The sequence below is a fragment of the Diabrotica virgifera genome, chromosome 7 (assembly GCF_917563875.1).
Source record: "Diabrotica virgifera virgifera chromosome 7, PGI_DIABVI_V3a".
Classification (NCBI taxonomy): domain Eukaryota; kingdom Metazoa; phylum Arthropoda; class Insecta; order Coleoptera; family Chrysomelidae; genus Diabrotica; species Diabrotica virgifera.
This window is the reverse complement of record NC_065449.1, coordinates 218,107,070-218,121,903: the sequence shown is the minus strand read 5'-3', so window position 1 is coordinate 218,121,903 and position 14,834 is coordinate 218,107,070. Positions and strand designations below refer to the sequence as shown.

The 14,834-nt window shown below is 30.5% G+C and overlaps 1 protein-coding gene across 1 annotated transcript in view; it reads left to right on the top strand.

The window, feature by feature from the left end:
- LOC114329852 (intraflagellar transport protein 80 homolog) overlaps positions 1–14,834 on the top strand; it is a 128,885-nt gene that overhangs the window by 24,587 nt on the left and 89,464 nt on the right. Inside the window, exon 2 of the mRNA XM_028279108.2 lies at positions 7,289–7,560. Within this exon, the coding sequence (XP_028134909.1) occupies positions 7,289–7,560 (272 nt within the window). The remainder of the gene's footprint in view (positions 1–7,288; positions 7,561–14,834) is intronic.

Below are 14,834 nucleotides of genomic sequence, written 5' to 3'. Positions count from 1 at the left end.
GTAGTGGATAGTTCAAGGATCAAAATCTATATGATGCCGAAAGGCGCTTTTACCAGTTGCCACCCCATCTCGGGGGTGGAAATTTTTTATTATATTTCGACCACAAAAGTTGATAATAACATTTATTCTAAGCAAAAAATGTTCTATACATTTTTTTGATAAAATTAATAGTTTTAGATTTATTCGCTATCGAAAGTGTTAGTTTTATATCGAAAAAATCAATGTTTTTCGATATACTTACTCATTTACAATTCACTCAATTTTTGACGTAGGAAAAATTTTTTAAAACCAAGTTCTTGGGAATAAAATAACCTACATTTAAATATTTTTTCGTATCTCTGATGCTAATCTTTCTATTCTGAAGAAAATGGAATTTTTGACCAAACTATAAAAATTCGTTATTCGTTTTTAACTCCAGTTTTTTAACAACTAATCATTCTAAGCCAGTTAAACTTCTAGAATCTATTAATAATATATAAATAAAGAAGAATGAGTAAGGCCAATGACTAAAAACACCGCTAACTTACATTATTATGCTTCCAATTGGATTTCTCCTTTTTTTCAAAAAAATATATTGATTTTTTAAACGTAATTTTTTTATTTTTTATCTTAGAAAGTTTGGTGAAAAAGAATTTTGTAGCTTTTTACAAGATCTATAAGCCTATATTAATATTAAATCTTTTTAAAATCCTCAGTCTCAAAAAGAGGTGACTTTGAAAGGGTTGGTAAAGATGGTTTTTGCATGTTATTACAACTTTTAATTGTCAATAGCTCACTAAATTTTTGCCGTAGAAAAAATTTTTGCAAACAAAGTTCTTGGGAATTAAATAAGCTGCAATTTCATATTTAAACATTTTTTCGTATCTCTGATGCTAATCCTTCTATTCTGAAGAGAAAACCATTTTTTCCAAACTAAAAAAATTCGTTATTCGCTTTTAACTTAATTTTTTTTAAACTAATCATTCTAAGTCGGTCAAACTTCTAGGACCTATTAATAATGCATAAATAAAGAAGTCCAAAAATAAGGTCAATGACTAATTTTAATTAGGGAGGTAATTAGAGAGTTGCTTCCGATCACTTTTTCTCTGAAAAAAATAGGGACCGACATTTTTTTCATTATAAGTCACTTAATTTTTGAGCTAGATACTATTTTTTATTTCCAAAGATAGATATTTTTTAATACTTGAAATTAGTTTAAACAAGTTATCCTTGAAAATGCATAGTTTTCCCGTCTTTTGAGTTTGAAACTACAATATTTAGCATTTGACGAAGAAGAGCTAACATATAATAAAGTTTAGCTCGATTACTATTGGACTTAAAGAAAATTAAAAAAACGGTTTTTTAATTTTTTGAAAAGGTACATTTTTGTTAAGTAAAGTTGTTTTGATAAAACGAAAAGTTTTGAAGTTATTAGCAGAAAACTTATTAAAAACATTGATTGTTTCGTTCGGTATAAAACTAACAATTTGGATAGCGAATAAATCGAAAACTATTAATTTTATCAAAAAAATGTATAGAACATTTTTTGCTTAGAAAGAATGTTTTTATCAACTTTTGTAGTCAAAATATAATAAAAAAATTCCACTTCCGAGATGGGGTGGCAACCACCCCCATGCTAAAAGCGCCTTTCGGCATGATATAGATTTTGATCCTTGGACTATCCACTACTTATTCTCAAATTTTCAAGCAAGTCGATCCATTCTGTAAAAATTGCGAGGTTTTTTCTTATTTTAAGCTTCATTACTTGGACTATTAATCTTTTTGTGTACTGTTTCCGGAATTGAATTTTAAAAGTTCCAATTATGAATGACAATCCCTTGTCTTCAAAAAGAAATTTACTTATAGTAATATTCTTTAACAAGTTAATCACCCGTTCTCCTTCCGTCCTGCTTTCTCACAATTTGCATCAAATTCCCTTACTTATCCATTAGATGTATATCCTCGTTGGCCAATCTTAGGAATTGGACTGGTCTAACGTCAACTGATCTATTTCGAGCTACTGTGAATATAATAAGATGGGTCAATGTGGGCACCAACATCACTAGAAGATGGGCATCTTTAGAAGAAAGTCCAGTCTAATCGCATGGTTACTCTTAAACCTCGTGTTCGGACCAATATTTTATCCGACGTCGATGTGTATTACGATGTGTTATCAAAAAATCAATTTCCTTATAGGTACTTACAAATGCTTTAAACTTTTATCATCATTTTTGAGAGCATAGGCGCAAAATTTCGGGCCAATGCTTTTTAAATGAATTCATTTTTTTCGAATCCTGAAAAAACTAATAAATACTTTTGGAAAATTTAAACGCAGAATGAATAACTACATTCTTCTACCGCCGTGCTAAAAAAGCTGCTTTCCCGCACGCATTTCGTTTCCAAAAGTTACACTTTCCCGCACGGCGTGCGGGAAAGTAGAATACCTTGTAATTTGGCGTTATAATACATTATAATACATGCAATAAACTAATATTTAGATATTATTTACTAATTTATTTTAAATTTATTTCATTTTGTTCATGTTTTTATGAAATTAACGCGATAATTCGTTAAAATAGAATTAGTTTGACATAATATTCTAAAGTCAAATCAGTAGAAAATAGGTTTGTTCCACGGTTCTTAGACATTACTACGGTTGCCTAAATCGACTAACCAATGAACATTAGGGTGAGATTACATCACGAGAGTTTACTGTCATTTGAATCGTAATATGATTTTTTTCGAATCCTGGGGCTTGATTCTAATTCATTTCGACAGTCGCAATTTCATTTCGACACCGCCATGACAGCAACTGGGGATATTAACCTTATCATGTTGAGACTGCTCAGAATTTGGGTTGGCGCTTCGGTTTCTTGGATTTTGTTGATAGTCTGGGAAAATTATCGAAATAATAGTACCATTTTTGGGAAAAATTATTTACCAGCTATTTTATTGCTAAAATCGAATCTTAAGATTGCATATATTAGTAATATGGGGTATGACAAGTCCGCAGAAAGTGTGTTATTTTATTTATAAACAAATTAGCACTCCTAAATCTTCTTTTTTTTTTCAATTAGTGGTCTGTAACTCCTATAACTTTTCCTTTGAGCCAAAAACACTCAAATAAAAATTCACCGTAATTTAGTTCTGCACAAAGTTATTTTTTTTCCGATTTCCTTCAACAAAAATTTTACTCAGAAAATCCGAGTTTTCCCAAAAAATCTGCCATTTTCAATTAAAATTTTAGGGAAGTACCTAATTATTTATCAATAATTAAATAATTGAAGACATGAAAGATTTATTATAGTAGATTATACAGAGGGGCTAAATTATGGAATAAATTCATTTCTTTAAAACGGACGATTTTGGAGCAAAATCCCGAAAGAGGTCGATTTTTATTTTTAAATTACAATTTTTTGGCATATATTTCATACTAGTGACGTCATCCATCTGAGCGTGATGACGTAATCGATAATTTTGTTAATGGGAATAGGGGTCGTGTGGTAGTCATTTGAAAGGGCGTTTAATTCTCTATTCAGTAATATAAACATTAATATCATTAGGTATTTATACAGGGTTGCCAAAAAAAAATTTTGAATTAAATTAATTGGCGCAAAAAGAAGAATGTATGTAATTTATTTAACTCAAAATACATTGTACTGCTGTCAGAAAATAGAAAAAAAGGTTTATTTCACAAATAAACATTTCTTTTCGCTTAAATTAAATCACAAACAGCCTCCCTCCTACCTATTGGCAGTTTGAACTTTTAATTTAAGCTAAAAGCAATGTTTATTTGCAAAATAAACATTTTTTTCTATTTTCTGACAGCAATAGAATGTATTTTGAGTTAAATAAATTACATGCATTCTTCTTCTTGCGTCAATTAATTTAATTCAAAATTTTTTTTGGCCTCCCTGTATAAATATTGATATTAATGTTTATAATACTGAATAGAAAATTGAACGCCTTTGTAAATGAGCTACAACACGAACCCATATTCCTATTTAAAAAAATAATTACGTCATCACGCTCGGATGGATGACGTCACTAGTTTGAAATATATGCCAAGAAATTTAATTTAAAAATAAAAATCGACCTGTTTCGGGATTTTTCTCTAAAATCGTCCATTTTAGAGAAAATTAATTTATTCCATAATTTAGCCCCTCTCTGTATATCAGGAGACCGGCGACAATCTAACCAATAGTTTAGCAATAATTAAAATGTTAATTAAAAAATTTCGGTCGAAATAATAACCAGAAAGATTATGATACACCAGAATAACTATGATTTTCATATAAAAAAGCACTATACCTATTCAACGTACCTTACAGGATTGAAATTGGACCATTTGAGCGGTCTCAGGAATGTTATAAAGAAACAATTTTTTGGCTTATAAACAAATAGAACCCCTCAGAAAATATTAGATTAAACTAAATTAAGTTAACGCTGTTCAAAAGAGCACGGCTTCTGTGTCCTTTTCGAAGAAAAACAAATTGAATTGCGAGGAGTGATTCCAGGTATAACCGGTCAAATTTGACCGGCATTTGCGACAGAGTTATAAACAACAGGATTTTAATCTTTGAACCATTAGATACCTTTTAATTCCGGTCCTCTTTGTACATACAAATTTTCATATCTTCAAGACACTCATAACAAAAAAGATTTATGTCACTGTCACCAAATTATTTAATTATTGATAAATAATTACTTCCCTCAAATTTTAGTTGAAAATTAAAGATTTTGTTTGGAAAACCCGAATTTTCCGAAGAAAATTTCCGTCGAAGGAAATTGGAATAAATTATCAATGTGCAGAATTAAATTACTGTCAATTTTTATGTGAGTGTTTTGGTTTAAAGTTAAAATTTTCGGAGTTATAGACCAATAATAAAAAAAAAAGATTTCGGAGCGCTAATTTGTTTATAAACAAAATAGCACACTTTCTGTGGACTTTGCACAGCTATATTACTAATATAGGAAATCTTAAGATTTGATTTCAGCATGTCCAGCAATAAAATAGCTGGTAATTAATTTTCCTTGTTTTTTACTAATTTTCCCAGATTATTACCTCACATCTTTCATTGAGTTGATGATTCATGTTGTGGACATTCTCAATTATTATATTTCTAATTTAATACTATTCTATCTAATTCCTCAAAACAAGCAAATTTCAATTAAACCCAGCTATATTATAATACCTTTTGATTTAGTTTTGCTTGCAAGAAATAAACAAAACACATCTAAACTAAACCTAACCTCGCTTTTGGCCATTCATTCATCTCCGTGTCAAATAATTTCGACAGTCGCCATATTGAAAGCGACTTGTTTTTGGTCGAAATTTGATTTAGAATCAGGGCCCTGAGAAAACCAAGTATTTTAGAAAAATTTAAACGCAGGATGCAAGATTACATTATTACCGAGGGCGGAAAGTCCCTTAGAATAAACAAGCAGATTCTATTGAATGAAATATTTGAAATTAAATATCACACTTCTCTTTTATTTTCAGCCCTGTAACTTATTAAAATAAACATTATAGAAGTTTTCAGGTACTTTCAGCCCTCGGTAATAATGTAGTCTTTCATTCTGAGTTTAAATTTTTCAAAAATATTTATTAGTTTTCTCAGGATTCGAAAAAAATGAATACAATTAAAACACATTGAGAATTTTGACATGCGTCAAAATTTTGCATTAACTCAATGTAAAATTCTGAACTGTTGAATTCCAGCTTCCCTAATAATTATTGTACATCAAAAGACATTAGAAACTATTTGTAGAGGATTGAAATCTGTATTGGAAATAACTATTAAAATTGGTCTACATAATTAAACATATTCCAAAATTTTGTAAAAATGCAATACATTTTAGTTTTCAGCCAAACTTAGGCCACACACAATTCAATAATGTTCACATTTTTGAACTGTCAATATTTTTATTTTATCATCTATTGTTTAAAAACAATACAGTTGATAAGATACCCTCAGTTGCGGAGAAAGGATTAATAATAAAGATTTTTTATTCGGTCAATGGTGTGAGCACTGTCAGTTAAACAGTAACGTGTGGCCTTACTTTTACAATACCTTTTGTGGCAAATGTATCATATTTTTCAAAATTTTGGAATGCATTTAAATCGTAGAACAATTTTAACTTTTGATTTTAATACAGATTTTAATTCTCTACAAGTATTCTCTCATGACTTTTGATGTAAAATAATTAGGGAAGCAGGAATTCAACAATTCAGAATTTACATCGAGTTTCCTATGGCCCTTTTTACGATTCACCACCCGGTATAAGATAAAATGTGTACTATTTGTCTAATTATTTTATAATAACACAAATAATACACATATATACACAATAACACACATTCAATGATCGAAAATCATTTAAAAATATGGGAATGTAAACTCTTGTGACGTAAAGTCAAAAATATAAGTCTCCCCACCACCGTCGGACAAGACAACCGTAATAAAGTCTAATAACCGTGGGTTTGTTCTAGCAAACAGTCAAACTAGTCAGAAACCGTCAGCAAACAGTTGGTCAGTGAGAAAACATAATACAGTCACCAGTGCTATTCCCTCTACTCGCACTGGTCCCCTATTCGCTGATGGTTTCAAACCGTTTGAAACTGATGCTAGAACAAACCTATTAACAGTGGTTTTGAATCGTCGTCTTGGAAACCAATATCGTCGTCATGGTAACCAATTATATTGAAAGTTTGGTTTTGACAACCTTGTCAAAGAATTAATTTGTGTATTTTCACTTCTAAATAAAAATTGATATAAATCTATTTGTTGTGGCATTTTTCCGAACGTACGGTCCTAGAAAAAATATTGTTCCTAACTCATGCGGAAAGTATCTTCCCCGCACTCGACTTCTTGCCCGAACTCCCCTATCGCGTCGTTCGGGTCAATGATAGTCTCATGCGTGAAAGTATCACTTTCCGCACTAGTTAGGAAAATAACTATATTACCGAGAGCGGAAAGTTCCTTAGAATAAACACAAAGTTCCTTTTGAATGACATATTTGAAATTAAAAATCACAATAAATTTTCTCCTTTTTTTCCACCCCTATAAGTTACTAAAATAAACATTATACAAGTTTTCAGGGACTTTCGGCCCTCGGTAATCTTCCATTCTGCCTTTAAATTTTTCAAAAATACTTATTAGTTTTCTCAGGATTCGAAAAAAGTGAATGCATTTAAAAAACATTGGAGCCAAAATTTTGCACTTACCCCCATACCTAAAAATTTACATCTTTGGACTTAACCCGTTTTGGTTTCAGCACCTCAACTATAGAAAACTTCTTTTTTTAGAGATGACTACCAAATTCTATCATGGGCAGTCTCCACGAATCAATCTACCAGAGTAACAAAATTCAGCGACGAAATCTGGCCCACAGATCTTCAATTTTTACCTAGAACTGGAGGATCGCTGAGCAAACACGGAGATTTGATTCTTATAACCGCAGCCGATGGTAGATTCCATATTCTTAACAAAGCTGGACGCATTGAACGATCGGTTGAGGCACACAATGGAGCTATTTTGGTTGGACAGTGGGGTAATGATGGCACCGGACTATTGACAGGTAAGAGTATAATCCTCAGATTATATTATTTATTTTCGGATTTATGGAATACACTGAAACAGCGGAAGTTTTAATTGTGGAACAGGTTAAAAATTTGGAACGTCAGACTACGAAAACGTTCCATGTATTTTGTCGGACAGAACTTCCAATTGATTTGTTACCATTTCATTAAACTCTCATGCAAAAATCAGACTGGTGTTCTTGTGACTCTTCTTTTGCCCTTTAATTCGTCCAATTTTGAACATAGGCTTCCCCCAGTTTCCTCCATTCGCTTCTGTTTAGTGCTTTCTGTCTCTAGTCCGTTCCTCCTATCTTTTTAATGTCGTCTCCCCATCTCATCTGGGGTCGTCCTCTTGCTCTCTTTTCTGTCCATGGTCTCCATTGTGGTATCGTGCTATTCCACCTATTGTCCGTTTGTCTAGCGTTATGACCTGCGAAGCTCCATTTTAGCCTGGCTACATGTTGGATTACGTCTTTGACTGTTTGATATTTGCATAAGAGTTTATTGAAAGGGTAACAAATCAATTAGATGTTTTGTCCGACAAAGTACATGGAACGTTCTCGTAATCTGACGTTCCAAATTTTTAAACTGTTCCACAATTAAAAATTCCCCTGTTCCAGTGTTCCCGTACATCAAAGTTTGTCCGACTTCAAACTTTTTTTGATACGCGGGATCCAGGTCTATTAGTGCTACATATTACACAAAAATTATAATAAATTAATTATAAACAAACATATGGATCAATACTAACGAATTCTAATATCTTAGAAAATAATACACTACTGCACTGAGCAGATAACGATATATGTAGATAAGAAAACCGATAAGAGAATCGTTCTATTACACTTAGAAAATCGACGGAGGTTTGTCTTTTTCTCCTTCTTCTTTATTTTATTGGCCTCCACCTACTTGGGTATTTGGCCAGCTCATCGTCGTGGAATAAGAGAAAAATCCCTTCTTCTTCTTTAAGTGCAATCTCCGCGGAGGAAGTCGGCAATCATCATAGCTATTCTTATTTTAGAGACGGCTGCTCTGAAAACTTCATTTGATATACATCCGTACCACTCCCTCAGGTTACGCAGCCACGATATTCTGCGTCTCCCTATGCTTCTCTTTCCTTAAATCTTTCCCTGCATAATCAACTGGAGCAAGCTGTATCTCTCCCTTAAAAATCCCTTATTTACTTACAATTTGGAGTTGTACATTGTACAATTTGCTTCCACTTCTTCTTCTTCTTTAGTTAACGGGCAATTTTGGTTGGTGTGGGACAAACATGACAAGATAAAAAAATTTCACGCTAGGGGCAACTGTCTATCAATACACAATCTTCTTTTTCTTCTTTGATTTGTCGAAATTTTGAGTTGGCATGCGACAAATACAACAACTAAACTTTTTTTCAACGACATTAAACTTTTTTCTGTCATGTTCAAATGCCGACTACTACACAATCTTATTCTTTTACTTTTTTTTTTAGTTTACTGGCAATTTTGAGTTGGCATGGGACAAATACAACAAAGACACAAACTTTTTGCTCTCAGGGGCAAAGTGGAGGTTTGTCAAAATGACAGTGACTAATTCTCAATGTTGCCTAATCAGTTATTAGTTATAATATTTTAGATTTCTTGTTATATATAATCAATTTTCGTAGGTAGTTCCAATGTGACACAGAATCTAGGCATGGGATAAAAAAGTTTATTTGGAGAAAGTGTATTTTTTTGTTCTTCTCAATGGCGGTACAGGCTCGTTTTTGTAATATTTGATATAATTATGGAGTAATTTCCACATACTAACATATTTCGCAAATTGGGCTCTGTACCGCCATTCTTTATTATGTTACGAATATGTGTGCCAAATATCTCAACAAAATACAGGGTGATTGATTAGTAGGGTAAAGCTCAATAGCTCCGCTATAGTAATAGATAGCAATAACAAAAATTTTAGCCACCTTTGAGCTTCACATTACAAAATTAGATAGAATGTTACAGGGTGTTCGATAACACAGTGGCAGACATAACTTATGTTTTTTTAAATGGAACACTCTATATTTTATGTTATATTCGAAATCCTGTTAACTTCTCCATCACAAAAATATAAAGGTTTGTAATTTTATATAGGGTATTTAAGTTATAACCAATTTTAATGTTGTTCTGAAGCTATTTTCTTGTGGCATTTTTATAATCAAGTATATTCAAATGGGAAATAAGCCACAATTTTACCTAAAAATGATTTTATTAACGTTTCGACGCCCAAGTCGGGTGTCGTTGTCAAAATACAAAATAATACTGATATATAAATAATAATGAGTATTATTTTGTATTTTGACAACGACACCCGACTTAAGCGTCGAAACGTTAATAAAACCATTTTTAGGTAAAATTGTGGCTTATTTCCCATTTGAATATACTTGATTATAACCAATTTTGTATGAAAATCGTAACAATTTCAACTCCCTGTATAAATAAAAATAAGCACAACAGAAATGGTGTATTAATGCCCTATTTTTTTATTTATTGTCAAAATTTTTAAGAATTATTGATATAATTAATTTTCTTTATATCAAATACAGGGTGAGTCAAAACGCAAGTACATTATTTTCTCAGTAATGTTAAATAGAACACCCTGTATTTTATATCATTATTGAAAAATAACATTAACGTACTTTAATTTTTATATAACATTCCCAAATTTATTAGTTTTCGAGATATTTTCATTTTTCAGAGCAAATTATTTTAGGTGTTTAAATTTATCTAAATTTTAAGTAAGTCATGACTGAATTGACAATTGAAGATTACCTATTATCAATCCGGTAATCAATGTAACACTGTAGCAAATAAAGAAATAAAAATGATTTATTAGTACCTAATACATTTTACAAACAAAAACACAACCACTACACGCAACATTTTTGAAACAATTAAAAACTATCTTTTTATGTAAATGCAACAAATAAACAAAGACAATTAGTAATAAATTTTACAAAAAACACACAAACACAAAATACAATATTTTGTGAAGACAATTAAACACTACTTTTGTATGTAAATGTAACAATGTAACAAATAAAGAACGAAACATAATTTATCAGTAATACATTTTGCAAAAAAACATGTTTGAAAAAATTAGAAGCTACTTTTAATAAAATATTTTTAATATTTAATTACATAAGGTGTTCAAAATTATCTCCTGGCACATTTATGTACGCCTAAAAACGATCATTAAATGAGCTACTTACTCTACGGAGCATTTGTAAAATAACACAGCGAAATACACTTTGTATTCTATTTTTGATCTCATCCCTTGTTGTTGGAGGTATTCTATAAACTTCATTATTAACGCAACCCCAAAAAAGTCAGTCCAGTTTATACTCTGGGCTAATTAGCAAAATACAAGGAAAAGTTATTTACCAGCAATTTTATTGCTGGAATCGAATCTTATTATTGTATGTATTAATAATATAGATATGCAAAGTCCGCAGATAGTGTGCTACTTTTTTTATAAACAAAATGGCGAACGAAAATCGTGTTTTTTCAATTTTTGCTCTATAACTCCAAAGATTTTTACTTTAGACCAAAAATACTCAAATAAAAATTCACCGCAATTAAATTCTGCATAGAGACGTGTTTTTTCCGATTTACTTCAACGAAAACTTTCCCCGGAAAAAGCGGGTTTTTCCAACAAAATCTTTAATTTTCAACTAAACTTTTAGATAAGTAGTTGTTAATCAATAATTAAATAGCTTGGTAAAATAAAAGCCCTTTCCATATATATTATAATTTCAGAAGCCGATGGAAATTGAATGAACAGTTTAGCAACAATTGAAATGTAAATTAAAAATTTACGGTCGCTATAATAAAGACAATAATTATGATGCGTAAGAATAACTATGATTTTTTCATAAAAAGACACTATACCTATCTAATGTACTTTACAGAATTGAAATTGGACTATTTAAGCGGACTCAGGAATATTTTAAAATTATAAACAATTTTTTGGTTTATAAACAAATACAATATATCGGGAAATATTAAACTAAATTAAATTGTGAAAACGGTATTCGAAAGACAGCGGCAGGACGCTCCTCTTAAAAGAAATAACGTTTAATTATGATGAGTGGCTCCTGAGATACAACCGGTCAAAGTTGACCGGAATTTACGGCAAAGATATAAACAATAGGATCATAATTTTCAAACCATTACCTTTTATTTTTGTCCTCTTTCTCCACACCAATTTTCATATCTTTAAAATCTTCATAACATATATTATTATAATAAAAACTATCGATAATACGTGTGAAAATTGCCAAAAATGGCAAAATTCCAATCAAAAATTAGGTTGGAGAAAATGTAACCCTCAAAGTTCAAAATCGGTAAAAGTTAACAAAATGCATTTACTCGGCTTTCCATTGAGCAATTTCCTTCATTCTTTTTTTGTTCCCAAATAACTCGAGTAGAGCCATCGAACTAACGCATTATTAAATGTCAAACTTGCTTTTGTTTTGTTATAATAGATTAATTTATTTGTAAGAACAGAAAATTACATATTTTTTCCAGTTGTAGGCTTTTTTTAGATAAATTTACTACAAGTGTACCTTTTAAAGTTAAAAACATAAATATTCTCATTTGAAAGCTGTATAATTATTTAAACAATTTTTATTTAAACAAATTAAAATATTGTGTTATAATAAATAAATTAATTTATTATAACAAAACAAAAGCAATTTTGACATTTAATAATGCGTTAGTTCGATGGCTCTACTCGAGTTACTTGGGAACAAAAAAAGAATGAAGGAAATTGCTCCATGGGAAGCCGAGAAAATGCATTTTTTTTAACGTATACCGATTTTGAACTTTAAGGGTTACATTTTCTCCAACCTAATTTTTGATTGGAATTTTGCTATTTTTGGCAATTTTCACAAGTATTATCGATAGTTTTTATTATAATAATATATGTTATGAGGATTTTAAAGATATGAAAAATGGTGTGGAGAAAGAGGACAAAAATAAAAAGGTGATGGTTTGAAAATTATGATCCTATTGTTTTTATCTTTGCCGTAAATTTCGGTCAATTTTGACCGGTTGTATCTCAGGAACAACTCGTCATAATTAAACGTTTTTTCTTTTAAAAGAAGCATCCTGCCGCTGTCTTTCGAATACCATTTTCACAATTTAGTTTAGTTTAATAATTCCCGAGATATTCTATTTGCTTATAAGCCAAAAAATTGTTTATAATTTTAAAATATTCCCGAGGCCGCTTAAATAGTCCACTTTCAATTCTGTAAAGTACATTAGATAAGTACAGTGTCTTTTTATGGAAAAATCATAGTTATTCTTATGCATCATAATTATTGTCGTAATTATAGCGACCGTAAATTTTTAATTAACATTTCAATTGTTGCTAAACTGTTCATTCAATTTCCATCGGCTTCTGGAATTATAATACAGTGTGTCCACGGATGGGGTGCCCAAGAGGAAAACCTTTTTTATTTTCAATTTTAGCGAAAAATGTCATTTTTGGTAAAAAATTTTGCTTGTTCTAAAACCCCATAAAATAAAATAAAATTCAAAAGTTTTTCAAATCCTGCTTATTTTTTTAGCCAATTTTTTGGGAGAGCAACCCTTTCGTTTCTCTGGATTATGAAGCCAGATTTTGTCGTTCTCCTTGAATTATCAAATTTATTTATTAATTAAATAATTATTAATCCAATAATTTTAATAATGAAATTTATCACAAGATAAATTCTTTATTGAACGTTAAACATTTTCGAATAAAAAAATGGCAATTCGCAAATTATTTATCGGAGTTGACAGTTACTAAGCTACATTGTGGCTCGGCAACACTAGATTATTGTTACGATTTCGAACTTATTGCAAAAATTTATAGGGATTTACATAAAATTGGCTACAAAATTAAGCAGGATTTGAAAAACTTGAATTTTATTTCGTTTTATGGGGTTTGAGAACAAGCAAAATTTTTATCAAAAATGAGATTTTTCGCTAAAATTGAAAATAAAAAGTTTTTCCTCTTGGGCACCCCAACCATGGACACACTGTATGTACGGAAAGGGCTTTTACGTTACCAAGTTATTTAATTATTGATTAACAACTACTTATCTAAAAGTTTAGTTGAAAATTAAAGATTTTGTTGGAAAAACCCGCTTTTTCCGGGGAAAGTTTTCGTCGAAGTAAATCGGAAAAAACACGTCTCTATGCAGAATATAATTGCGGTGAATTTTTATTTGGGTGTTTTTGGTCTAAAGTTAAAATCTTTGGAGTTATAGAGCAAAAATTGAAAAAAACACGATTTTCGGGCGCCATTTTGTTTATAAAAAAGTAGCACACTATCTGCGGATTTTGCATATCTATATTATTAATATATACAATCATAAGATTCGATTCCAGCAATAAAATTGCTGGTAAATAACTTTTCCCAAAAATGGCCTATTCTCCGATAATCAGCCCAGACTATTATTAAATTTTGGTGATTTGGGTGGCCACGCTACTGGTCCATTGAAAAATGAAAATATCTCGAAAACTAACAAATTTAGACATAGGGAATGTTATCTAAAAATTAAAGTACGGTAATGGTACTTTTCAATAGTGATATAAAATACAGGGTGTTCCATTTAAAATTACTGAGAAAATAATGTACTTGCGTTTTGACTCACCCTGTATTTGATATAAAGAAAATTAGCAATATCGACCATTCTTGAAAATTTTGACAATACGTTAAAAAATATGGCATTAATAGACCATTGTTTTTTTGCTTATTTTTATTTATACAGGGAGTTGAACTTGTTACGATTTTCATACAAAATTGGTTATAACTTTGTAAATACCCTGTATAATATTACAAACCTTTATATTTTTGTGATGGAGAAGTTAACAGAATTTCAAATATAGAATAAAATATAGGGTGTTCCATTTAAAAAAAACATAAGTTAGGTCTGTCACTGTGTTATCGAACACCCTGTAACATTTTAACTAATGTTGTAATGTGAAGCTCAAAGGTAGCTAAAATTTTTGTTATGAACTTTTATTGCTATCTATTACTATAGCGGAGCTATTGAGCTTTACCCTACTAATCAATCACCCTGTATACAAAATTAAAGCTGCAATCTTGAAACGGGTTTTCCGTTTTGATGACGCGCTAATGTAGCCTCTTAAAAACGGTAAGTAATATTAAAATACAACAAGAAAGTAGAGCTCCCAGCCTATAATTTATTTATTGCAATATTTTCTCTATATTGTCTGATTTTTATAGTATAGTATGCTTT